The sequence below is a fragment of the Boleophthalmus pectinirostris genome, unplaced genomic scaffold (assembly GCF_026225935.1).
Source record: "Boleophthalmus pectinirostris isolate CB_2022bp ecotype Guang Dong unplaced genomic scaffold, ASM2622593v1 HiC_scaffold_2, whole genome shotgun sequence".
Lineage (NCBI taxonomy): Eukaryota > Metazoa > Chordata > Actinopteri > Gobiiformes > Gobiidae > Boleophthalmus > Boleophthalmus pectinirostris.
Window position 1 is genome coordinate 5,149,718 of NW_026571152.1, and position 25,797 is coordinate 5,175,514.

General features: G+C 38.6%; 1 protein-coding gene across 1 annotated transcript; it reads left to right on the forward strand.

Moving 5' to 3' along the window:
* The first annotated feature begins 363 nt into the window (after positions 1 to 363).
* LOC110161270 (glutaminase liver isoform, mitochondrial-like) lies at positions 364 to 24,824 on the forward strand. Its single transcript, XM_055155372.1, has 19 exons — positions 364 to 814; positions 3,465 to 3,565; positions 5,081 to 5,130; positions 5,336 to 5,441; positions 7,134 to 7,260; positions 7,346 to 7,412; positions 7,566 to 7,678; positions 8,917 to 9,052; positions 9,834 to 9,901; positions 10,445 to 10,608; positions 10,706 to 10,764; positions 12,419 to 12,463; positions 13,174 to 13,232; positions 14,911 to 14,977; positions 15,045 to 15,095; positions 17,371 to 17,547; positions 19,449 to 19,580; positions 21,913 to 22,106; positions 24,262 to 24,824. The coding sequence occupies exons 1-19, from the start codon at positions 768 to 770 to the stop codon at positions 24,368 to 24,370; spliced, it is 1,872 nt and encodes a 623-aa protein (XP_055011347.1). The 5' UTR covers positions 364 to 767; the 3' UTR covers positions 24,371 to 24,824.
* The last annotated feature ends 973 nt before the right edge of the window (positions 24,825 to 25,797 follow it).

The following is a 25,797-nucleotide window of genomic DNA, read 5'->3' on the forward strand; positions in this document are numbered from 1 at the left end:
TGAAACTAGTTTGTTAACACCAAAATATATTAATTCAGTTACATTTTTATTTGAGAGCTATTAATTAAAATGAAATAAAAGTACAAATACCACTACTGTGACCTGCTACTGTAGATATACATGAGTTTCACTTTCCTGTTGAAATTTGTGGACTATCAAAAGATAAATTAGACCTATTTAATTCAGAATTGTTCATTTCTATGGCAAAGGTGCTAATTTTACATCACCTTAAAACCCACGGATACTCACTTTGCTCCTACAATTAGAATATAGATAATTAAAGGGCTACATAATGCACTAAGTGAGTGAAAGAATAAATATTTTATTAAAGACTTTACTGGAGTAGAGTAGAGTTACGTTTCTTGAATGCACTTTCTCTGGATTTTATTGGTGCCGTAAACTTTCCTAAATATATGTTTTTCTGGTGCTCGAGGGGACTTTAAAGTTTGCCTTTTCTTTGAGTAAACTCTTAATTGCTTGTGTTTTGTCCTATCAGCAGACTATAGGCCCTGAGGCAAGTCTCCCTCTCTCTCCCTCACTGTCTTTCTCTTTCTTTCTCTCTCTCTCTCTCCCTCTCTGTCTTCTCTCTCTCTGTTTTCCCTCTTTTATTCTCGTAGAACAGATGTTGAAACACAGAGCAGAGCTGGGAGTGTCCGCAGACTTCCTCCTCCTTTTACTCTCATTCATTAAAAACAGCCTAGAGCCCACAGACACACACCACAGAAGAGTGTCGTCTGTGCAGATACTTTCACACATCACTGTCTGCGATGGAGAAGAGCCAGGGTCAGGAGCCAGAGGACCCGTCGTACCTCTGGTAAGGACAACATCTGACCATTTCACCTGTACCTCTGGGCGTGAGTGCATGTGTGAGCTGTGTCTTTAATCAGGCCAGTGCATCATTCATAATGGTTGTAAATGTGCAAGATTATCAGTGTATTAACAGTGCTAGAGTACTACTACTACTACCACCACTGATAGTTCTACTACTTCTACTACTACTACAATCACCACTATTACCGTTATTACTGTTATGACTGCTACTATTACCATTACTACAGCTACTGCTACTACAATTACCATTACTATTACTGCAGTTGCTACTACTATTACCATTACTACAACTGCTACTACTACAACCAGTACCATTACTACAATTGCTACTACTGTTACCTATTACCATTATTATTACTAAACTGCTACTACTACTACCAGTACTATTACTACAATTGCAAATACTATTACCAGTACTTTTACTACAATTGCTACTACTATTACCATTACTACAACTGCTAATACTACTACTACTACTACTACTACTACTACTACTACTACTACTATTACTACTACTTCTACCACCAGTACTATTACTAAAATTGCTACTACTATTACCATTACTATTAATACAATTACTACTACTACCATAACTACTACTACTACTACTACTACCATAACAAGTACTACTACTACTACTACTAGTACTACCACCACTACTACTGTTACTACTACTATTACTACTACTACTACAAAACTTTCAACTGCTGATATCAGTGATACTAGTAGTAGTACTCTCATTAAAATCTACTCTGCTCAAAAATGTCAACATGTACTGATTTATTTATTGCAAAATGGACAGTAAAAGTAGGTGTGAAAGTATATTCCTAAAAACACAGTACTTGAGTTAATTCCATGAGTATAAGTATTTAGCAGTAGCCTCTTTATTGGTGGTTTGGGGCAGAGTCGTGGGTTAGTTTTGGCAGCGGTCCAGGTTTGCATTCCTCCTCTTGTGTTTGAAGGACAGGAGAAGACGTGGCACCAGGAACAAAAGAAAAGGGACACTCAGCAGAAAGCTCTGTTTAACCTGTTCGAATGGGGCCTGGGAGCCGATCAGGTCAAATCAATATTGAAACTAGAGACTCATTAGAACTAGTATTGATACTGAAAGATACAGAAAGAATCACATACATACAGGAGTGTGGTGACATACATTGGACCTTGTTGGATAGTTGAGAATAATCTTGATATTTGACAGACCTGACAGATGCTTATAAGAGCACATGAGAATACTGTTGTGTAGTGTTGTGTAGTGTTGTGTAGTGTTGTGTAGTGTTGTGTAGTGTTGAGCAGGCTACCAGTTCTAACTTGCTAAAACCAATACACGAACAAATTCATGACCTATTTTGTACCAATAATGATCTAGAACCATAAAAAGAATACAATTCATAAAACATGTCTTAAATGGTCCATTATGGAATGTTCTGGTAACTCTGGCACCTGCATGTGTCTCCACCTGGTCTCCATGCAGATGTTATGACATTACCTTACTAACAAAACGCTATGAAAAAACATGACTACGTGTATGTGTGTGTGTGTGTATGTGTGTGTGAACTGCAAAAATACCGAATGCCATACTGTGGAAAATTCCTGGCAAAGCACGATCATTTGTATGGCGACAGCAGGAGGTGTACCAGAAAGGTTACACAGTGTTTTTCAGTGTAATTACTACAATTGATACTACTAATACCATTACTATTACTACAGTTGCTACTACTATTACCATTTAGTATTACTACATTTGCTACTAGTATTACCATTACTACTATTGCTACAATTGGCACTACTAATACTGTTATTATTACTACAGTTGCTACTACTCTTACCATGACTACATTTGCTACTACTACTGCTACTACTACTACTACTACTACCAGTACTATTACTAAAATTTCTACTATTACATTATTGTTTCTACTACTACCATTACTATTACTACAGTTGCTACTACTATTACCTTTACTACAACTGCTACTACTGCTACTACCAGTACTATTACTACAATTGCTACTACTACTACTACCATTACTACAACTGCTACTACAACTACCAGTACTATTACTACAATTGCTACTATTACCATTATTATTGATACTACTTCCATTACTACTACTACTACTACTACTACTACTACTACTACCAGTACTATTATACTACAATTGCTACTACTATTACCATTACTACAACTGCTACTACTACCACCAGTACTAATACTACAATTGCTACTATTACCGTTATTATTACTACTACTATTATTACTATTACTATTACTACTACTACCTTTACTATTACTACAATTGCTACTATTACCATTATTATTACTACTGCTACCATTACTACTATTACCATTACTACTACTACTACACAATTCTATTAATTATCTTTAGACAATGCTAATGCTACTATGACTACTGCTATAGACAGACAGTATATACTGCTACTACAAAACTTTCTTACAACTTACTAACAAAATGAATGTCATACTGTGGACGCTACCATTTCTATGGGACAGCAGGAGGTGTACCAGAAAGGTTACACAGTGCTTTAAGCAGAAGGCTCTTTTTGACATGTATAGTGCCCCAGTAGGGACATTCTACTGAATCATTAAATTGACCTTTGTGTTTGTGGTGCAGTTTCCAGAGGACTCCGTCTCTCAGGAGAAAGTGGAGGAAACGTTACGGAGGTTTGGATGGAAACAAACTTCTGGAACCGAGCAAAGACCAGGACTCCACAGGTCTAAACTTAAGTCAATATAATGTTTATTTAGTCATAGTCCGTACTTAGACAGTGTTGACTGAACTGAATGAATAGTTTTTGCAACACACAATCCACCCAGAGTCTCACTGTTCTGTTTTATCTTTGAGCCTTTGCTTTATAATTTCTATAGCAAATGTACCTGACGCCACAGAACATGTTTGTGTTGAAATACAGAACAGGACAATACATGTGCTTTCAAATGTCCAAATGCTCCAACGTCTGTCCTCACAGGAAGAGGGGCGCAGTGCACAGTCTGAACCACCCATTCATTAGTGGTTACAGAAACATCCTGAAGAGGGCGGTATTTCTAAAATAAGTTTGTTTCTTCATTTCTGATTGGCTGAGAACCCATCTGACCCTGCCCACTAAATAAGTTTCTAAATTTAAAAAGACCAAAGAATTCTGATCAGTGTGTTCACATGTGAGACAAATAACACATTTCAAATCCTCAGTTCTCAAAAATATGTAGGTGTATTGCCTGTTTTATCCTAGCTCTTGAGTTTTCATTAGTCCTGGTTTAGTTCTGGTTTAGTCCTAGTTTAGACCTCGTTTAGTCCTGGTTTAGACCTGGTTTAGTCCTGGTTTAGACCTGGTTCAGTCCTGGTTTAGACCTGGTTTAGTCCTGGTTTAGACCTTGCTTAGTCCTGGTTTAGACCTGGTTCAGTCCTGGTTTAGACCTGGTATAGTTCTGGTTTAGACCTTGCTTAGTCCTGGTTTAGACCTGGTTTAGACCTGGTTTAGACTTGGTTAGACCTGGTTTAATCCCAGTATAGTCCCGGTTTGTTCCTTATTAATGTTTCTCAAAATGCTTTACAAATTATTATATTTATTAGGACTGTGGTCCACAAATTTCAAATTGACACATGGATGGACACACATGGATAATTGATGAATATTACACGTTTTTGATACTAATTTAACCTCAGTTCTCAGAACAGACAAACCTTTTGCCAGTTTAGTTTCATGTGAATAGAGATGTTAACCATAAACCAAGACCCAAAACAAGGAATTGGTCAAATCCTCCAGATGTGGACATGGGTCCCTGACATGGGTCCCTGAGATGAGTCCCTGACATGGGTCACTGACAGAGCATGTTCGGCAAGAGCTCACTGCTCCTGACAGATGTCCCAGCAGCACTGCTGAACGATGGGTCAAATGCAGTATGAAATTTCCTCACGATGGATAAATAAGTGTACAATAGTTTGAATATAGTTATGATGACATTACATGACGTTACACAACCAAAGCTATTACTGATTTAATCCCGGTTTAGACCTGGTTTGGTCCTGGTTTAGACCTGGTTTAGCCCTGGTTTAGACCTGATTTAGACCTGATTTAGCCCTGGTTTGTCTCTTTTGTTTCTGGGTTAGGGTTACGGTACCTGTGAGGAGATTGCTCTTGTGATCTTGGACTAGACTCATGTCACTTGACACACCTGGTTTTGTTTAAGTTTATTGCTCTAATCGTTCTTCAACACGTCTTTTTGTTTTAGAGGAGGGAGCAGTGAAGGACGAGTGTCAGACTAGATCTTCCGTGACCCAGGTGAGACGTGTCCACACTCGCTTAAGTGGGCCTGGGATGGTGGTTCAAAGCTCTGAGGTGGAAACTACCTCATGAAAAGTGCTGTAGTCGTCTGTAATTTCCCCAAACACGATGAAAAGCCTGAGCACGTTTATGGCCATGTTGTGAATGAGGCGCAGACATATTGCGCTTCAGTGTCTAAACTTTGATCTCTGTTGATGTTTAGGAGGTTTCCCAGGATGCAACAGGAGCGCCTCGTCCTGCCCCCAGACTCCTCCAGCCTTTGACCCCTTTACAAAGGCCTGTCAGTCTAGTCTTCCCAGGGTCTGCAGGTAACTATGGTAACACTCTAAGCATTCATTTAAAGAGGGGGTATTATTCTACTTTTTTGGAGCTTTCTTCCATGTTATACTGTTCCCTCATCAAAAACATGCCTGAAGATGGGGTTTTTTTGCAGCTCAGTGTGGAACGGTCTTGTTGCTGTTCTTATTGCTGCTTTGCTGTTGTGCCAGCGCCTTTGAAGGCTGCACACAGACCACATGCTCACACCAGAACTTCATTTATGAACGGAAAAGGCTGCGGCCGCTCCGGTGTCTGGCAAAAATACAATCCAACTGAACTGCTCTGGAGCACTACAGCACCTCCACCTGTCCCACCAAACTGCACGGCCCGGGTTACGGTGACTGTAACATTCTGCCACAGCAGCTTGACAAACCTGACACAGTGTGCAGTAGTTTCATTAGCAGGATGTACGCTGGTTGTGTTGTGATAGTGCTCTGAAGGGGGAGTGACTTAGTGTAGGGAGCAAAGGGAGGGAAGACTCAGCACTTCAAAACTGAAGTGAAATTGATAAAACATGTTACTACATTGTTTTTTAGTCAAATATAGAATTTTTAAAACAATATAAAGGTAACATGATGATGTTTTGTGTTAGCGGTTAGAAGAGGAAGTAAAATACCCTCTCTTTAAAACACTTTTTAAAAAATTATAACTGTTCATATATATATGAACAGTCATGATATATATTCATATATCATAACTGTTCAGTTTAGAAGTTTGGCCCCTGTTAGCACTGTTGTCACTTTGTCATCTATCATCTGCTGCCTGTGTTCAACCAGGAGGTCAAATTAAAAAACTTGAACACAATTACAGTGCTTTACAAACCATAAGAGCCATGTTAAATTTAACATACATTAGTTTCTTCACAATAACATCCAAATAACCATCCTCAAAATAATCCAACAGTTCAGTATCATTCATAAAGCTAGCAATCAATCAAGGGAGCACATATGTAAAATCTATAGGTCCATCTTTTATGCTCCTACAGTTCCTGGGCTGAAAAAGAACAGATGCAGAGCTTTGTCAAAGGCTTTCCATTCTGAAAAAAACAGAATGAACATTTCTTTCCACTGACATCAAACCAGTTCAAATGTGTCTTGGCAGAAGCAACATGCAAGACATTATTAAGCTCAGAGCCCACTGTGCGGTTACAGACTCACTGAAGCTCACGTAAAGCTCCTCATGTGAAGAAAGTGGATCTAACGTCTCAGGAGCAGACACCTCCTTTACCTTCTCATGCTGTGGACTTTATGGATGTTGACACTTGGCCAGAACCACCAATGAGCAATTTTCAATGATTATGTCCTAAACAGAATATTGATCCACACAGGGGCCGGTGTGTGTGACTGTGACTCTGGTAGCACCACAGCTGAATGGGAACCAGCTGATTCTACATTTGCAGACTCTAGTCCTGACCTCTCAATCAAGCGGAAATTATGTCTACTCAAACTGAGTCCAATGAGGACTTGCTGGACTTGACCCACTGTAAAACCACCTTATTGAACTTTTCAATGTAACAAGTGTCTCCTCAGCTGCAGCCGTTTGTATTACCAGATGTAACATCTCCCTCTTTCTCCTAAGGACCTCGAACTGTTCGTCCAGTTCATGGATCTTCTCAAGAAGTGGCTGAAGGTGCAAAGGCTTCAAAATGGCAACATCACATGTCTCTCTTTCTGTCTCTCTAGCGCCCCCTGTGTGCAGCTCTAATGGTTACCTGAAGCCCCCTCTACCCCAGGCCCTGGTCTCACCTGAAGACCGAGTCCCGCCTCAGTCCTGGTTGAGTCCAGTCCAGAGTCCGTCAAAGAGGAAAGCGTGAGAGAGACTCATGTTTCAATCTGTATCACTGAACATAAAACCTGACTAAATGTAGAGCTGATTTTCATGTTCTGTTTTTCAGAGCAGCTGATGTGTTGTTTGACAGTTTCTCCACTAACGGACGCATCAATGTGAACCATTTCTTTGAGGTATTCACATGTTCATGTTTAAATAAATAAATGTTCTTCATTGTTTTTGAGTTGGCGGATATAGGGTTAGAATGATGCAGGTTAGATTCCACGTGCCTAGAACTCTCTGCTTCATGATTTTAAAGTCTTTCTTTTCTTGTGATTTTGTCCCAGTCGATCTGGAGCTCTGGGCTGCAGCGCTCGGACCCTCGGCTCAGGGAGAGTTTCTTTCACATGAGGAAACTGCAAGACTCAGATGGCACCATAGACAAAAACTCCTTTCACAGGTCTGTACTTGTACTTAAATTGTTATTATCATCCTTAAAGGGCCCATATTACACTATTTTCTGACCTATGATAGATACTGTAGATAGATAGATAGATGTACACTGTATGCATTACAGGGCTTTTACGGCTGTATGGTTACTCAAATATGATCACTAAAAAACCTTTGGACAGATGTTCTTATACTGGTGTTGTGTTCTATACTTGTACTTGTGTTGTGCTCTATACTTTTATTTTTTAATTTTGCGCACTATAGGGTGCTCTGGATTATAAGGTGCACTGTCATTGAATGGTCTATTTTCAAACTTTTTTCACATATAAACCGCACCGGACTATAAGGCACATTAAACGAAACACGACAGTTAGATAAGTCAGTCAAACTTTATTTAACGCGTTCACAATAACTCTCAACTTTGTTCAATTGTAACACGTAAAAAAATACTGTCTGAGATGTTAAATTGTTTGCATATTCACAATAAGTCATAATAGTTCAAACAGTTGGGCGATTACGGCGTCCAGCACGCCCACATCCCTCTCGTCATTATCCGAGTTAGTGTGGTTACTGTTCCCTGGCAGTTCAGTGATGATTCTGGTCTTGGTGAAAGCTCGGCCCACAGTTGATACTGATCCTTAGCCCAGGCGTCCACGATCCGTTGGCAGATCGTGGCGTAAGTGGCTCGGCGCTGTCTCTCTGTCTTGGTGAATGTGTGTTCTCCTTCTTTCATCCACTGGTCCCACGCAGCTCGCACTTTCACTTTATAACAGCCTTGAGTTTAAAGTGGGCGTTGTAAGCGTGTCTCTTGACAGGTGCATTTTGATATTAAAAGGAATCACAGTATGTATTACTCCGCGATGCTCCTGACTACGGGAGCTGTAATGCTGCAAGTGGTGCGGCTTTTTAGTTTACTAAAGTCATACTAAGACACCCCAATAATACTTGTACTTGTGTTGTGTTCCATACTTGTACTTGTGTTGTGTTCTATACTTGTACTCCCGCTCTGAAACATCATTGATTGAATGCTCAAATCTTGGGCAAGACACTTAATCTACCTTGCCCCCAGAGTCTGTGTACACTGGTGTGTGAATATGTGTGTGAATGGGTGTAAAACGCTTTGAACGTCTTGAAGGTGGAAAAGCGCTGTATAAAAATGTGATCGTTTAACATTTACCATTTACTTAAGTTGTGTTCTATACTTGTACGTGCGTTGTGTTCTATACTTGTACGTGTGTTGTGTTCCAGGTGTGTGACGGGCTCGGTGTCCCTGATCCTCAAAGCTCTGCAGGGACGCTTTGTGATTCCAGATTTTTCCACTTTCACTGAAGAGACTCAGAAACTGTTCTCCAGCTGCAAACAGCTCTCCTCCTCCTCCGCTCAGGTCAGCACACCTCTGAATATAAACTGTAGATCTCAATTCAGTTTTTAATTGCATAGTCCCATACCAAACCAGAGGTCATCTTAAAGAGTTTTACATTAAAGGATTTGATCACACAGGAAACACTAAACAAAAATGAGCTAAAGCAGGAGTGCCCATGTTTTCCCTGGGCAAAAATGTTGAAATGCCTGATTCATCAGCCGGTTTCACTTCCTGGAAACTGTCTGATCTCGCAGCATTAGAATTTGTTCGCTTGACAGTAGGCAGGTACTTTTTAAAATTTAACCAGTCGCTGCTGTTTGGTCGTGACGTATGTAATGCCAAAATCTCATAGGAAGAAGGACAATAACGTCTTTCCTCTTGATAAAATTCACCAAACATTCTTTTTGTTCCGGCTTTAAATCCTTGACCTTAGGAATCGTTGCCAACACAGAATGTCTGTCTTCGTTTACATCCATCTCGACCGCTCTGTTTACTGTTGTGCTGTTCCACAAAAGGGACCCAGACAGGCATGACAAGTTTGACATCAGCTCTTTGCTGATTGGTCGGCGCGCGGTCTACAACTTCCGGGGATTTTGTGAACCGTCTAGTGTATTCTGATTCCTGACCTAGTTGCTGGAGAGAAATGAAATTGAGCGGAGGCACTAGGTGGCGCCAGCCTGACTACAAAAATGTAAACATCATAGGTTGAATTAGTGTTTCCAAGAGTGACAGGTCTGAATCACTCTTAAGATTTTATAATTTTTTTGTTGGTGAAATAAAGCATGTATTATTTTATTCATAGGAAAAGGAAAATGATGGAGCAGACAGTGTTAAATGGGGTGTTTCTATCTGCACTGTGGACGGACAGAGGTAAGTCAACTTAAAAACAACAACAAAAAAATTCAATTGGAAAAAAAGTGATTGTATTAAGAGGGGTTAGTGTATGGAACTGAGTGATGATTTTAAAAAAGTCTAACACTGCAGAAGCCTTTAAAAAAAAAAAAGTATGAAGTGTCATGTTTTGAAAGCTTTAGAGCTCTGGAATGAATGAATTATACATAAAATTTAGTTTGTTTTAATTTATATTTTGTTTCTTATATATACAGTAAGTCTTAAGTGAAATTGTAAATCCAAACTTTCCTTTTCTTTATTAGAATTCTGTCGTTGTTTAATAGAGTTTGGCTTTATAAGTACTTTTTACTTCAGCCTAAACTCTTTCAGTCATGATCCATGGGGTTGTAGTCTATGTTTTATTTTATTTTGTTTGTTTTGTAGTGCTGCAAAATGACTGAATAAACTACTACTACTATTATTTTATTGCTCTTACATGTCTCTTTTATCTACATCTAACTCGCTTCATCTTTGTCCATTTCTCTCCTCTTTCTCTGTCTCTCTCTCGTCTCGCTCCTGTAGGTTATCTCTCGGGGACTGGTCCAGCCCAGTCGTGTTGGGGGAGTTGATGTGGCCGCTGGTTTACGGAGTGGCGGTGGATTTACTCGGAGCAGACCTGGTTCACAGATACGTCGGATTTGAAGAGTTTTCACGATACAATTCTCCCTTCACCCTCAACAACTCAGGTCTGACAAGCACCGGTACAGAGGAGGGAGAGTCTAGAGGGAGATTCTTGTAGCGATGTTTGACTAAAATGTGCTTGTCTGTTGTTTTTTTACTCAGGGGTTCCTCACACTCCTCTGACTGAGACTGGAGCCATTGTCACAACTTCACTTTTACAGGTAACTTTCTTACTATAAAAAATCATAAACCTGTATTATGCAAGCTTGACTTAATGAATTTAACTTGATAATTTCCATTCTCAAATTGCTCCGCTTTACAACTTTGGAGCGAAATACCATTGTTTTTAGAATAGATGTTGTGGTTTAGTTATTTAGACTAATTTCACAGTAACTAGTCTGGATCTACTTCTAAGACACATATCATTCCAGTTAAAGGTCCTTTATTAAGCAAAATTGACTCTTGTGAGGTTTAAGACATGTTATAATGTTGTTATCTCATCAAAAATAGACCTGGAGTTGTGTTTTGTTTCATTCACACATGTTTGAGTAACTCTGTATTATTTGTGTCTATATCTCGAAAACTCAAAATGCTCTGAGAAAAAGAAAAATATCAGACTCTCACTTAGTTAGAAAATATTTAAAAGCTTTTATTGTGAGCAGGCAGGAAGCATTAAAATCATGAATGTGTGATGTGCAGGTGTGCAGGGCGGAGGCTTACTCCTTCAGTTTTTCACACTGGGCACCAGGGGTAGTAATTTCTTCATTTCAGGACCATTTCATAGAGGGCAATAGAGGGCATTTTTATTTTATTTATGTATTTATTTTTTATTTTTATCAGGGACCATTTTTACAGCAAGCACTAGAGGGTAGACAAACTGGACTGTTTTTACTTAGATAGTTTTGTTTAATATTTCATTACAAATTAAGTAATTATAGGTAGCAGGAGAGATCGAAGTCCTGGGTACTCTGTGGCCTTGAGAATAAAAATCCGATAGGCCTTTCTTTGCTTTAGGCGCTGGATCTTGTCCTCATCTTGTGGGTGCTTGCTGTAAAAATGTTCCCTGATAAAATAAAATAAAAACACACACACACAATTGCCCTCTAGTGCCCTCTATGAAATGGTCCTGAAATTAAGAAGTTACTACCCCTTGTGCCTAATGAAAAGAACTGAAGAAGTAAGCCTCCACCCTCCAGTGAACTGCACCCTTTTCACGAGCACCCTCAGTCACTTGGATACCAGCAGCTCCCTGTCTCTGCTGTTTGTGACTCAAAATGCTCTGTTCCACCTGGTGATTCTAGTGAAGGTGCATGTACAGACTTTAAAAACACACTTCCTGTATCACCACATGACATCACAAGATGGAACTGAATGTTTTCTTTTTGAGACAATTTGTGTGTTAAACATGTGTGAATGAAACAAAACACAACTCCAGGTCTGTTTGTGATGAAGAAACGACATTGTAACACAGATCAGAAAATAGCATAATATAGACCCTTTAACCCCTTAACGCCTACATTTATATAGATGTATATAAACAATGTTTTGTGTGTGTTTTTGTCTTTAAGTAGATGGTAAATTAAGTCGAGATTATTAATTTGACTCTAGTAAAAAAAAAAAAAAACTCTAATGCGCTAACTGGCACTGGGGGAATGCAGCCGCTGTCTCGGCTTATATTCTGATCCAAACGGTTTGTCATATATTTGTGACAGTCGGTGTTAAGGGTTAAACTACAGAAAATACCAAAGCTAAGCAGTGTTGCTTTTAAATAAAAAAAATAATTATTGATATACTACAAATTACTACAAGTTACTCAGTGCACCTTTAAGTAATTGAGTAATTCATGTTGAAATCTTGTCTTTTTTGTGTCTGTAGCTGGCTGGACGGCTGTGTGCGGAGGAAGAGGAGAAGTACGATTCAGTGAGAAACCTGATATCCGATATTCTAAAATAATAATAATGATAATAATAATAAAAAATCTTTATTTCTAAAGCACTTTTAAAAACAAGGTTTACAAAGTACTGTACAAGCAGCAAAGAACAATACAAAAAGCACCAAAATAGCAGACAGAAAGCACAAAAACTGACAATGATGCAAATAATCCAATTAATTATAATAAATAAATATTAAAAAATAGAATAAAAAGAATCAAGCTAGAACCAGACAAAGGAAGGCCATCCGATAAAAATGAGTTTTAAGAAGTGATTTAAAGATAATTCTGATGGTGTGAGCCTTATCTCCTCAGGCAGGTCGTTCCAAAGCTGAGGCGCCCGGACTGAAAAAACTCCATCACCTTTGTCCGGAGCCTGGACCTTGGAACATCCACAGGGACCTGCCTGAGGATCTACGGCTGCGGGAGGCTCGTACGGGGTTAAAAGTTCTGAAATGTAACTTGGTGCAAGACCTAAACGAGCTTTAAAAGTGATAACAGAGTGATCCAGTTGGAGGAGGGAGATGGATTTGGAGTCGAGGTTGGAGAGGAGGGAGGTGCAATAGTCTAGACAAGAGAAGATGAGTGTGTGAATGACTTTTTCAAGATCAGGACGGGAGAGGATAGTTTTAATATTGCTAATTGTGCAGAGGTGGAGAAATCTTCATATGTGATCTTGAGGCGGTGTTTTCTGTTACAGGTGCTAAACGTGATCAGAAGACTGTGCAACAAAGAACACGCCAATCTCAACTGCACCAGGTATGCTTCATTTGGAATTCATACGATGGGGAGAGTAGCCACATTTTGTACTTAAAAATCCTATATTGCACAAAATGGACTCTTGTGAGCTTTAATGTTCTAATGTTGTTCCCTCCTCAAAAACAGATCTAGAGTTGTGTTTTGTTTCATTCACATGTTTCAATAATCCTTTATTAGTCTGTCTACATTCGGTGTTATGTTGTTGTATTGTTATATTCACCAAAACAACAAATCTTGTATAAGTTTCACTTTTGCTTTTGACACTCCAAGTCTCCCTCTCTTGGCTCTCTGCATTAAGTCACTCCCCTTTAGAGCACTATAACAACACACTCATTGTGCATCCCGCTAATTTATTTATTTTACTTATTTGTTTATTTGTGGATTATTATTTATTGTTTATTTCATTCATACAGTATAAAAACACATTGACAGTTTCATACATCAAACATACAAGAAATAAATGAAAAGGAGCAGAAAAAAGAGTCATCTGATGTTCTCTGGACCCTTTTTCTTTTCCAGACGAAACATCAACATTGAGAGTTAGTTTAAAACATTTCAAAATCAGTACATTTCAGTTCAGGCACAATTTTTAATCAACTGAAAACAGAAATTATGCACAACAACTTTCCTTTTTCATACATGCACGTCACATTGGATTTGATGTTAATTAATTAATCATTGCATTTATATAGCGCCTTTCAAGATACCCGAAGCACTTTACAATTCACTCAGTGGTGGTAAGCTGCTACTGTAGCCACAGCTGCCCTGGGACAGACTGACAGAAGTGAGGCTCTCAATCTGCACCATCAGCCCCTCCGACCACCACCATCACTCACACACACACCACTTTCATACGAGGCAGTGTGGGTGAAGTGTCTTGCCTAACGACACAACCTGGAATTACCAGTGGTCTCCTATCCAAGCACTAACCAGGACCAGCCCTGTTTAGCTTCTGAGATCTGACGGGATCAGGCTTTGACAAGCCAGTATGGCCATGGATGTGTTTTTTTAATGCCATCATTGTACTTGATTCTTTTCTATCTTTGTCGAGACTATTCCATAAATGAACTCCTTTCACACTAATGCTTCTCTCCATAACCTTGGTTCTGAATCTGGGTTTTTAATCATGTAGGTTCCTTTTAAACTGTATGTAAAATTTTGCCTTTAGTGTCATTTATATGAGACAAACTCCAGTTTAGACCTTCATCAATCATGACTCCTAAACATTTGGTTTCGTTTACTCTTTGATTTTCTAATGTTATGTTGTCTTTTTTCTTTTTATCATTAAATAAAATAAAATTAGTTTTTTTAACATTAAGAATCAATCCATTTAAATCAAACCAATATAATGAAACTACTGCACATCACATCAGGTTTTTCAAGTTGCTGTGTACAATTTTGTATCATGTTTTTGTATATTTATGGAGGATTGTTGTATGGGAGCAAACCGAAAGGAGGGCTTGAGATTGCTAGATTACTCAAAGATACATGAATGACATCTAAACCTCTTCACGCATGTTTTTGATGAGGGAACGACATTATAACATGGTAGAAAGCTCAAAAAAATAAATAAATAAAAAAATGTTGCACAATACCACATTTGTAAATTGACTTCTACTTTGCGTTAATCTGTGTGGTCGTTTGCATTAACATTGTAAGTGTGCTGATGTTGTTTCAGTTATAACAGCAGCAGAGACTCCAGCGTGCGGCTCTCAGCTCTGTCCTTCTATCTACAAGACAAAAAGGTGCAGATTTTTTACGGACATTTATATGTATTTACCTTTGTTTTTATCTTAATTGTTTCATCTTTAGTGTTTTCCAGAAAAAGTGGACATTAACGCTGCTCTGGATCTGATGCTACAGGTAAAGGTGCTTTTTGTACCCTAACATACCAGCAGGGGGAGCACTGAAAAAAGGGTCAACTACGACATAAACAACACATCACCTGCTCTGACTGGCCAGAGCTTAGAGAATATATGGATTATAGTTCAATTTTACTGTTAATTAATCAGGCTTTGTACTAAAAAACTAAACAAAAAAACCCTAGAATGTCTCTAAAAGTAACTAGTACTTTACTTTTTCATGCATGCTTTATACTTTTTAAAGGGCCCATCTCATGCAAAATCAACTTTTCAGAGTGTTCTAAGAGCTTTTTCCTGCTAAGAGTGATGTGTGGGCCTTGTATATGTCACCGAAATGGTTTTTAGATTGATTCAGCCTTTTTTTGACAAATTGCAGTGTATTTCTGTCGCCCTCCCATGTGGCAAAGCCTGTCACAACGATGACGCAGCCAGCTACACCTATGACATGCTTGATGTAGCAGAAAGCGCTTCGCACCCGCCCCCCTCTCACATGAACACCTAAACAAAAGCGACAGCATAAGCTAACTGTTCTACACTGCTATAAACTATAAACTATAATAACTTTATCTACTAGTGTTTATTAATACTTTACCAATCAGTAATGTTCAGCTGATGCCGACGTGGTGCTTGTGCTTCGTGCACCTCAAAGTCCTCGTCCGATTCCGGGTTCAACACATGAATAAAAGTTTATTCCTACCACTATCAGGGTGCACGCCTGTCTCCCCCTCCCTCCCTGAGATGGGCGGAGGAAGGGCGGCTCACTCGTCGCCTACGTCACGTTTGGAGGGCGGAGCCTGTGCTTTCTCAGGACGGGCGGGGGGATGAGCAGTAGTCGGCCTTTCATAGTTCCTGGTCTGTGACTGTCTCCAAGAAATCAGTAAGATTTCATAACTATTGTGTAATGGATGTTCCAAAACCCAAATTGTGCTTGTTTATGTGCAGAAGATACAATGTGAAAAGAGTTATTTTACATGAGATGGGCCCTTTAAAGGTACAGTACCAGATTTTTACCGTCTTAAAAACATGAAAAACATTTCATTTTAAATCATTTTATACAGTTTGCAATGGTCCAAAGTTATTCCTGACTTACCTTATGCATTCAGTGCATCCTAAATAGTCATTGCAGAGTTTTGCTGCTGGTACTAGAATGTGCACTCCCTGATCTAAATATTTCTAAAGTTTTGTCATCAGTGTACAGCAACCACATATTTTTGAGTTTTTGAAACTATGTCATAAATAGGAGTGGGTTAATATAAGTTTTTTTCATCTTCCCACTCCTTTTGAGAAATGTGCTTTTCTGTTGTTTACAATGTGTATGTAGTATGTACACTACCGATCAAGTTTTAAAACACCACACTTTTTTTTTTCAGTTTATACTTATTGAACTCTGCAATGAAAGCATAGAACAAATAAGCAATTTAAGTTGAAAAAGAAATCATAGAATGAATTAATAGACCAAAACATATTCTAAACTTTTGATTGATGTGTGTGTCCACCTTTGGCAGATATAACAGCTGAACACACTCGTGGCTCGTTCTTTTTACAATAGAAATCAAATATTCTTCAGAAAGTTCTTCCCAAGTCTGTCGCAGAAGTTTACATAAATGTGTGGCACTTGTAGGTTGCTTCACTCTTCTGTCCAGTTCGTCCCAAACCAGCTCCATGGGGTTTAAGTCTGGACACTGTGCTGCTGGACACTCCATGTTTTCAAGCTTTGCCATCTTGTTTTTTTTCCTGAGGTAGTTTTGGCAGAGCTGGGACTTGTGTTTTGTATCATTTTTTAACCTCTGTCTGTTCACTTCGTACCTTAGTACCATTTCAAACTCTTCATTGGACTTGCATGACTTGAATTGCAATAAATAACTGGAAAAATGAGGGTGTTCTAAAACTTTTGACCAGTAGTGTACATGATTATTGATTCTCTCTTAGCACAAACTCAAAATAAAAACAAATCAATGCTCAGACAATAAAATGCTCTATAATTAAATACAGGCAGTACACAGCGGACAAATTTTGATCTCAAGAGCTGCTTATAAAATCTCTACTGGAATAAGACTCATTTTGCTCAGATACAAGGATCCTTTAAGTACAAACTTTATTTGAGCCTATAGCTAAATATCTGGAAATAGGTCACTGTTCCTGACAAGTTTCATTACACTGAAGGATGGGTCAAATGCTGAGGGCACATTTCAATAACAGGGACATTAAAGCCTCATTCTGGCCTTTGTGCTGAATTAAGATACAAATTTCACTCTTGTTTTTATGTTTGTACCCAGTGTTCCTCCACAGAAGTCACGTGTGAGTCTGGGGCAGCTATGGCCGCCTCGTTGGCCAATGGGGGCCTCTGTCCGCTGTCATGTGACCAGGTCCTGTCACCTGCGGCAACCAGGTGTCTTCTGTCAGTGATGCAGACAGCAGGACTCAAGCACCACTCTACCGCCTTCCACTTTAAGGTACATACAGGCTTTGTAGAGCAAACAAGAACAGGATAAGTGTTTAAATTATTGCATTCACTTTGTTGAATTTGATGATTTCATAATTTCAGATGGAGAACAGGGGGCTGTATAACTGTTTTTAAAGACATGCAAACTTATGATCTACAAATGTTAACCCTTATCAATATGTGTTTGTGCAGCCTTCACAAACTTACCATATGAATCTTATGGCTTAACGAGCTCATATTACACTGTTTTCAGATTTATAGCTCTGGAAAAAAATAAGAGACCAATTATCAGTTTCTCTGATTTTACTACTTATTTGTACGTGTTTGAGTAAAATGAATTTTTTTGTTTCATTCTATAAACTACTGACAACATTCTCCCAAATTCCAAATAAAAATATTGTTATTTAGAGCATTTATTTGCAGAAAATGACAAATGGTCAAAATAACACACAGCTTTCATGGGTCTTGGCCTGTTCTCCACCAAGATGAATACTTATGGTCTTTAGCAAACCTCAGCCTGGCTCTTCTTTGATTGAAAGTTTGATGAAAGTTTTTTTTTTCTTGAGCCCTGCACCTAGGAGCCTGTATCGAACTGTTCTTGCTGTGCACTTCACCATTTTAGACAAAAAAAATGCAGTGGTCTCTTATTTTTTTCCAGAGCTGTAAGTTGTAATGCGGTTTCCTTGTCACTAACAGACCTGGAGTTGTGTTTTGTTTCAATCATACATGTTTAACTCACAAACCCTGCACATTTAGACTGAGTTCTTTTTCTCTGAAACAGAAAACTCTCCACCTTGTGATGTCATGTGGTAATACAGGAAGTGCTCCACTGAGTTTTTAAATTCCATACACCTTCAGTAGAATCAGTTGAATGATTTCAGCCCCAAAATGGCCAATCTCTGCTGAGGTAAAAGGAGCTGATAACTTGAAAACTGCAGCTTCCTGACATCACAAGGTGGAACAGAGCATTTTGAGCTTTGGAGATGTAGACGGACTAATAACGTGTTAGTGAAACATGTGTGAATGAAAAAACACAACTCCAGGTCTGTTTTTGAGGAGGTAGCAGCATTCTATCTATCTATGGTTTGAAGCTTGTTTTTAGTTTTAGTTTTTCCTCGAATGATGCAGAAAAGAGGAAGCCACTGTGTGTGTGAATGTTCATGTGTGTTAGTTTCAATAATATGTAATATAGGAGCTTAATGTCCTTTCAGCTGATAACAGTAGTCTTCAGGATTGAATAATGGCATCACTTTTGGAAATAGCTGGCCTATATAACTCTGTTTTTGTAACAAATTACAAAATCTATGATCCACAGTATTGTAATGACTGGTGGATCAAATGCGGCAGACAATAAAAGTCAAAAAATTAACAGGATTTATTGTTGACAAAAGATATGCAGGTTGCTGGGAGCTGGGTAAGAGGCTGGGGTGAGAGAATGAGAGAGAGTGCAAAAAATGGGTCTGAAGAAAAACAAGAAAAGGCAAACTAAGTACTGGGAAAGCAGGCAAACATGTGAGAAACAGAAATGGAGCCAACAGTTTGTACCACAGAGGATACTTGAACCGGTCTTAAATACTGCAGAGGTGAAGGCTGATAAGTAGGAGAATAAGCTGCAGGTGAGTACTGTAGAGGGTGGAACCAAAGACGAGGGTGGTGCCAGATTCTCCGCCCAGCTCCAGACACACAAGATCCAGAGGGGAAGAGAAGACAGAGCATGAGGGGAAAAAACAAAAATCCTAACACACAAATGCTGAATCTATTCATTATATGTTTGGGATTGGTTCCACAAACTTGCCATTTTAGTCTTCTGTCTTCAGGTTCTTTTAGCTGTGTTTGGAGTTGAATAATGGTGTCACTTTCTGAAGCGATTGTGAAAAAAAAGAATGACCTTTTGTTTTTATATACTCACAGACCTCAGTCCCTGCGGCCTCCAGTTCCCATGGTGCTTTGCTGGCTGTAGTTCCTGGAGTCTTGGGTCTAATGGCCTTTTCTCCAGAGACAGACTCCCGTGGGAACCCCTGGAGAGCTCTGCACTTCTGCCAGGTACTCACATAACCACTGGCCCCTGTGCTTTTGAGACTGTAATACAGGTGCATTATGTACCGTATTTTCCCGACTATAAGTCGCTCCAGAGTATAAGTCGCACCAGCCAAAAAATGCGCAATGAAGAAGAAACAAAACATATATAAGTCACACCGGACTCACACTTTTTGGGGAAATTGATTTTATTAAATTAGAGACCAGGAACCAACATTTCATCTTGAAAGTCAAGTTCTAGTAATAACAACAAAACAGAGAACAACAGACTGAATAAGCATTAATATGTTAATGTAACATATTAACAGTTATTCAGATAATTATAGCATAAACAACATAACATAAGTTTACCAAACTCACAATCTCACTCCAAATCACTAATCCTTGGTGTCACTTCTACGCAACCTCTGTAGATAAACCATAGATCCTTGAGGTAAACAGTGCGCCTCTTCCTCTTCTGCCTAGCTGTCATCAGACTCAGCATCAGTTCCAGTTAGAATTATTCTGGCCTTTCTGAATCCCAACAGGATGGTATCGATTGTGATTGAAGTTAAGGCTTTGTCGATTCATCCAGTGACTTCCAGGAAAGTTACACTGTGCACCTGCCCGGTTGCTGTGAAGCTGTGTTCTCCATCCCCCCGCTTTCCGCCAGTCCCTCATAAGTTTCTTGCTCACTCCAAACTTTCTTTCTGCTGCTTGATTACCGTTTTTGGCTGAATATTTCACTACTTGCAGCAGGACAGAGGCTTTTTCTACAGGAGGCAGGCGCAGTAGAGTGGCGAAGTGACAGTTGTGCAGGAGTAAAAGTAGTACTAGATAGTGACACATGAGCCTAGAGCGCCCTCTCGCGGTTGTCAGTATGAAAATTTTAATCTATAAATCGCACCGGAGTATAAAGTTGCAGGAATACCATGAAGAAAGTGCGACTTATAGTCCAAAAAATACAGTAATTTTTCTAAACATGCTTGTCTCCATGGTGATGTTATCTATCTTGTGTTATATCAACTACAGATTATTTACAGCTCAAAAATACCTTGAAAAACCTGAATTCTGATGAGCAGGGTCGCCTCGCCACAGAAGCTGAGTCTCATTTATAAAACCTTACATAGAATTCTTACTAAAAGTGTATGGACAAATCCCAAATGTCCATAAACTTCCTCTAACTTGCTCATTTTTGGACTGGTGCCTTGTCGATTTCAGCTCCTACAGCTCTACTGTGTGCATGAGCCCAAAGCTCTGTTACAGTTTAAATGCCGTCGATTTGAGCTCCCGAGGCAGAAGTGGAGTAACATGTCACATTTTAAAAGGGTATTGGTTTTATTTTATGTTTGGACCAGTTAAGCGTGTAAACATCGACATGTGCGTGTTAGATTTGAAGAATACTTGCAGAATACCTACATTAGATGATTGAATAGTTTGGATTTAATATTTGATTTTATTGTTATCATTTTCATTACTTCATATTTTATTTTGTGTCCATGTATAGAAAACTTTGTAACTTTGTTTAGAAAGGCGCTGTATTAATAAAATATCACTATAATATAAAAAAAGAAGAACAGAATAGAAATTCACACTGTAGCCTATGATAATAGCATTAAATAGTCTATATTTAACACTATTTAATTTGAGATTTGAGTGTTTCCAGTCATTTCTTTCTCTTATATAGTGGGAGCCTTACTTGATAGAAGATATAGACCTGTCGAAATGAGCTCCTCTACCTAAATTCATTTAAATGAGTGGATAATGGTGATTCTACAGTGGAAGCATTATTCAATGGCTAAATTGTCCTGTCGATATGTGCTCCCTTTAGTCCGAGCTCTATTTGAGCAGAATGTGACTGTCCAAATGAACTACGCAAATTCAGATAAATTAGTTGAAACTGTACATAACTAAGGTATAAAGTGTGATCAGTGTGTGCAAACAGCATCAAACCCACGTCTCTAATCCAAAGAAATATGTTGTCAAACTGGGGAGGTCAGGGTTAGAGTTATGTAAACGGAACTGTAAACTGTGTTAACTGTAAATGGAAAAATGTCAATTTACTTATTTTGTGTGAGTCGATAGATGTCACTGTTGATTTAGGCTGCTGGAGCTCATTTCGATGGGGCAGCCCATTTTGACAGAACACCTGACTGCTCATTTTCGTGCTAACTTCTCATTTTATAGATCACAAAAGTGTGGAAAATCACAATGCTTGACCTGTAACTTGGCCTCGTGGCATCACCAGTTTGCTTTCATGGATACATTTAATGCCATACTGTGAAACATGCATGCAGGCAAAGCAATAACATCTCTGTAGAGACATGATGATGGGATGATTTCCATAATCTCTTTACAGGAGTTAGTGTCTCGGTTCCAGCTGCACAGTTTTGACATCAGGACGCCGTTCAGGCAGGTGCTGGCCTACAGACAGTGGAAGTCTGAGTCTGAGGTGAGTCCAATGATCCCACACCACTGCTCAATTGGCCCAATTTTGGCTACAATTTCTTTTCCTCGAGTTCTGGGAGGTGTGATCCAACTTTATGCCTTCATGTGCGATTTTGAAGCCGCTTCGCTCCTCGTGTGTGTGTGTCAGTGTTAGATCATAACCACCAAACACCAGCAACACTACGATAACAGCCAATGAAACGGAACGTCAGGGGCAGAGGAGTGACGGATACAGAGGAGCAACATACAAACTCAGGATAGAGCGAAAGTGGTCAATTTAAAGTGCAGCATCTCATCCACATTATCTATATTGATTGTCCTCCGCAAATAATGACAGTCTAAAAAACTGAGCTATTAATTAACTTTAAAAGTAAAAAGGTGAGAGTAGTTCCTCATATGTGTCTGTTCACATCCACACAGCGACTAGTGATAGTGACTCTATTTCCTGTGGACTTTATCACCAATTTTTTATACTTTAAAAATCATGTATCTGAAGTAATATTAACAGGTTTTACTAAAGTGCAGTGCTCTGATCTTTTGAACACTTAAGAGTCTCAGAGTGACTGGTTTTATTGTAGACAGGAAACAGCTGGCGTGATCGTGCTCACAACTTTATATCCTGTGGTCCGCAGACATGTCCCGCTGCAGTCTTTGAAATCAGAGATTTTAAGTCTCATAAGATTCTCTTTGTGTTTGTGGTGTGCGCTTTTTGTTGCATGTTTAAAAATCATTTAAGACAGAAAAATTTTGTAATGTGTGGTGACCAAGTAAACTGTGTATTTCATTGTTCAATTGCCAGTGTTCTTAATTTTAAAAATATATGAAAAAAAAACAAACAATACAAATATATTCTAAAATCTGAAATACATTCTAAATTCAGGAAAGGAGTAGGGTTGTACAAAAGTGTCTAATCGTTACGTAAAAAAAATGTATTTAAAAAGTAAAAGTTACAGTACTTTACTACTTTTACTTTGTTTTGTTCCACTCATTGTGAAATTTAAAAAGAACTTTAAAAATGCTACTACTACTACTACTGCTACTACTACTACTACTACTGACTACTGCTACTACTACGACTACTACTACTACTGCTACAAATACTACTACTACTATTACTACTGCTGCTATTACGACTACTACTACTACTGCTACTACTACTGCTACTACTACTACTACTACTACTACTGCTACTACTACTACTGCTACTACTACTACTACTACTACTACTACTACTACTACTACTACTACTACTACTACTGCTACTACTACTACTACTACTACTACTACTACTACTACTACTACTACTACTACTACTACTACTACTACTACTACTACTGCTACTACTACTGCTACTACTACTACTACTACTACTACTACTGACTACTACTACTACTACTACTACTACTACTACTACTACTACTACTACTACTGCTACTACTACTACTACTACTACTACTACTACTGCTACTACTACTACTACTACTACTACTACTACTACTACTACTACTACTACTACTACTAGTACCGCATCAATACTACTACTAGTGGGTTTTTTTTATTAATTTTTACTGCTGCAGTCTTGTTCTATCTGTTCTAAGTGTATTTTGTACTACTATTTCTTTTCTGCTACTACTAGTTTTCTACTATCACTACTACAACTACTATTACTACTACAACTGCTACTACTACTAGTACCGTATCAATACTACCACTTTGTTTATTCATTTTTACTGCTGCACTCTTGCTCTATCAAAGTGTATTTTTGTACTACTACTACTAGTTTTTTACTCCTAGTAGTTTTCTACTACTACTACTTTTCTGCTACTACTTTTCTAATACTACAAGTAGTTTTTACTACTACAACTACTTTTCTACTACAACTTGTTTTCTACTACTACAGCCAGTTTTCTACTACAACTACTACTACTTTTCTACTATTACTACTACTACTACTACTACTACTACCACTAGTTTTCTACTACTACTACCACTACTACCATTGTGCAATTTGTCCAAAAAACAGAAGGAAGCTGTGTGAATCCAGCAGTGTTTTTAAAGATTAAAGATTAAAAAAGATTAAAATTTGAGCATTTGATAATAATTAAAATGTAATAATTCTCCATAAACTACTGTCCAAAATACAGACAAAAGCTCAGGGGAATAGGCAGGTGTCATTGTTTGGTTACATTTTCAGCCTTGATTAGAGCATCTACACATGTCTTATGTCTGTGTGTTGATGTAGTTTTGTGTTTGTGTCCAGGTGGGGGAGCTCTCCGCTGCACGAGGCTCGCAGACACAACAGAGACGCTGCAGTTCAGATTCTACAGACAACCTCAACCCCGGACAGCTCCTCTCCCCTCTCCTCCTGAACCTAAGAAAAACGAGAATATTATTTAAGTAGAACTGCCATACCACAATGTGAATGAGGGTTGTCAAAAGTATCCAAAGTCAGATCTTAATCAATATTAAAACTAGTATCGAAAGTACATGTTTTAGAATGATCTTGAGCCTATGGAACGTACCTGGACCACACAGCACATGGGAATAGAAAAGAAAGTACTACCGTTTAATGCTGAAAATCACATTCTATTGTCTAAACAAAGAGTTTATGTTTTTGTCATCATGGTATCAGAATCGGTATCAAGTATAGGGTCTATTCCTTAGGACCGAAATGAAAAACTTTATTCAAAAACCTATTTATAACTGCAGATATTTCTTCAACACTGTTACTACTACTTCCATTACTATCACAGTTGTTACTACTACTACCATACATTTACTGCAACTTTTTCACAATAAAAGCCTCACTTATAAAGGCCTGAACTGGGGTCTCCAACCTTTTTCCTCAGGTGAGCTACCTTCACAAAAAAAAAAAAAAAAAAAAAGCCAGAGAGCTGCTCATTTTAGTGGCCGTAAGAAACTATGACGATTATAAGAAAGAGGGCAAACCTTTAGGTACAATTAGATGCTCATAAAACCTAAATCACTGTCCATTTATGAGTGCATAAAGTTGCCTTCAGAATGATACATTTATAATGGTGACAGACATGTAATTATACCACTGTGATGAATAACAAACATTTGGTGAACAGTTTGTTGAGCTTTTATTTAAAATTCACAGCAAAAACATTCAAATGACACGGTCCATGTTACCCAATTTTCTGATCTTTGTTCTAATGTTTTTTTTCCTCATCACCAACAGACCTGGAATTGTGTTTTGTTTCATTCACACTTGTGATGTCGTGTGGTAATACAGGAAGTGCTCCACTGTGTTTTTAAACTCCATACACCTTCACTAGAATCATTTGGTTAATTTCAGTCCTGGAATTGTCAATCTCTACTGAACTAAAGGTAAAAGGAGCTGTTCACTTGACACCACAAGATGATCTGAGCTCATTTAAAGTTAAAATAAGCCAAACAAACTGTACTGCATTTAAACACTCTGCGCCCCTTTTTTGTGCATCTCACCCACAGTTTGAGAACCTCTTCTTTAATCCCACTTCCACTGCTACTTTACAGAAAACAACTTCAAAATGAATCAAATGTTTTTTTTTCAAGTTCATAACATTCACAGGTTCATTCCATTACTGGTTTTGCAGTTATATTGAGCAGCCTCTGCACATTTACCGTACCGTAATGAAATATGATCGTACTCGCTGAGCGCCAGACCTCGAATCCAAAACAAGACCGAGACCAAGCACCATCAAGACCAAGACAAGACTGAGTCCAAATGCCCTTGAGTCTGAGACGAGACCAAGACCAAGACTAAGCTGGAAACGGTCTTGAGTATTACAAC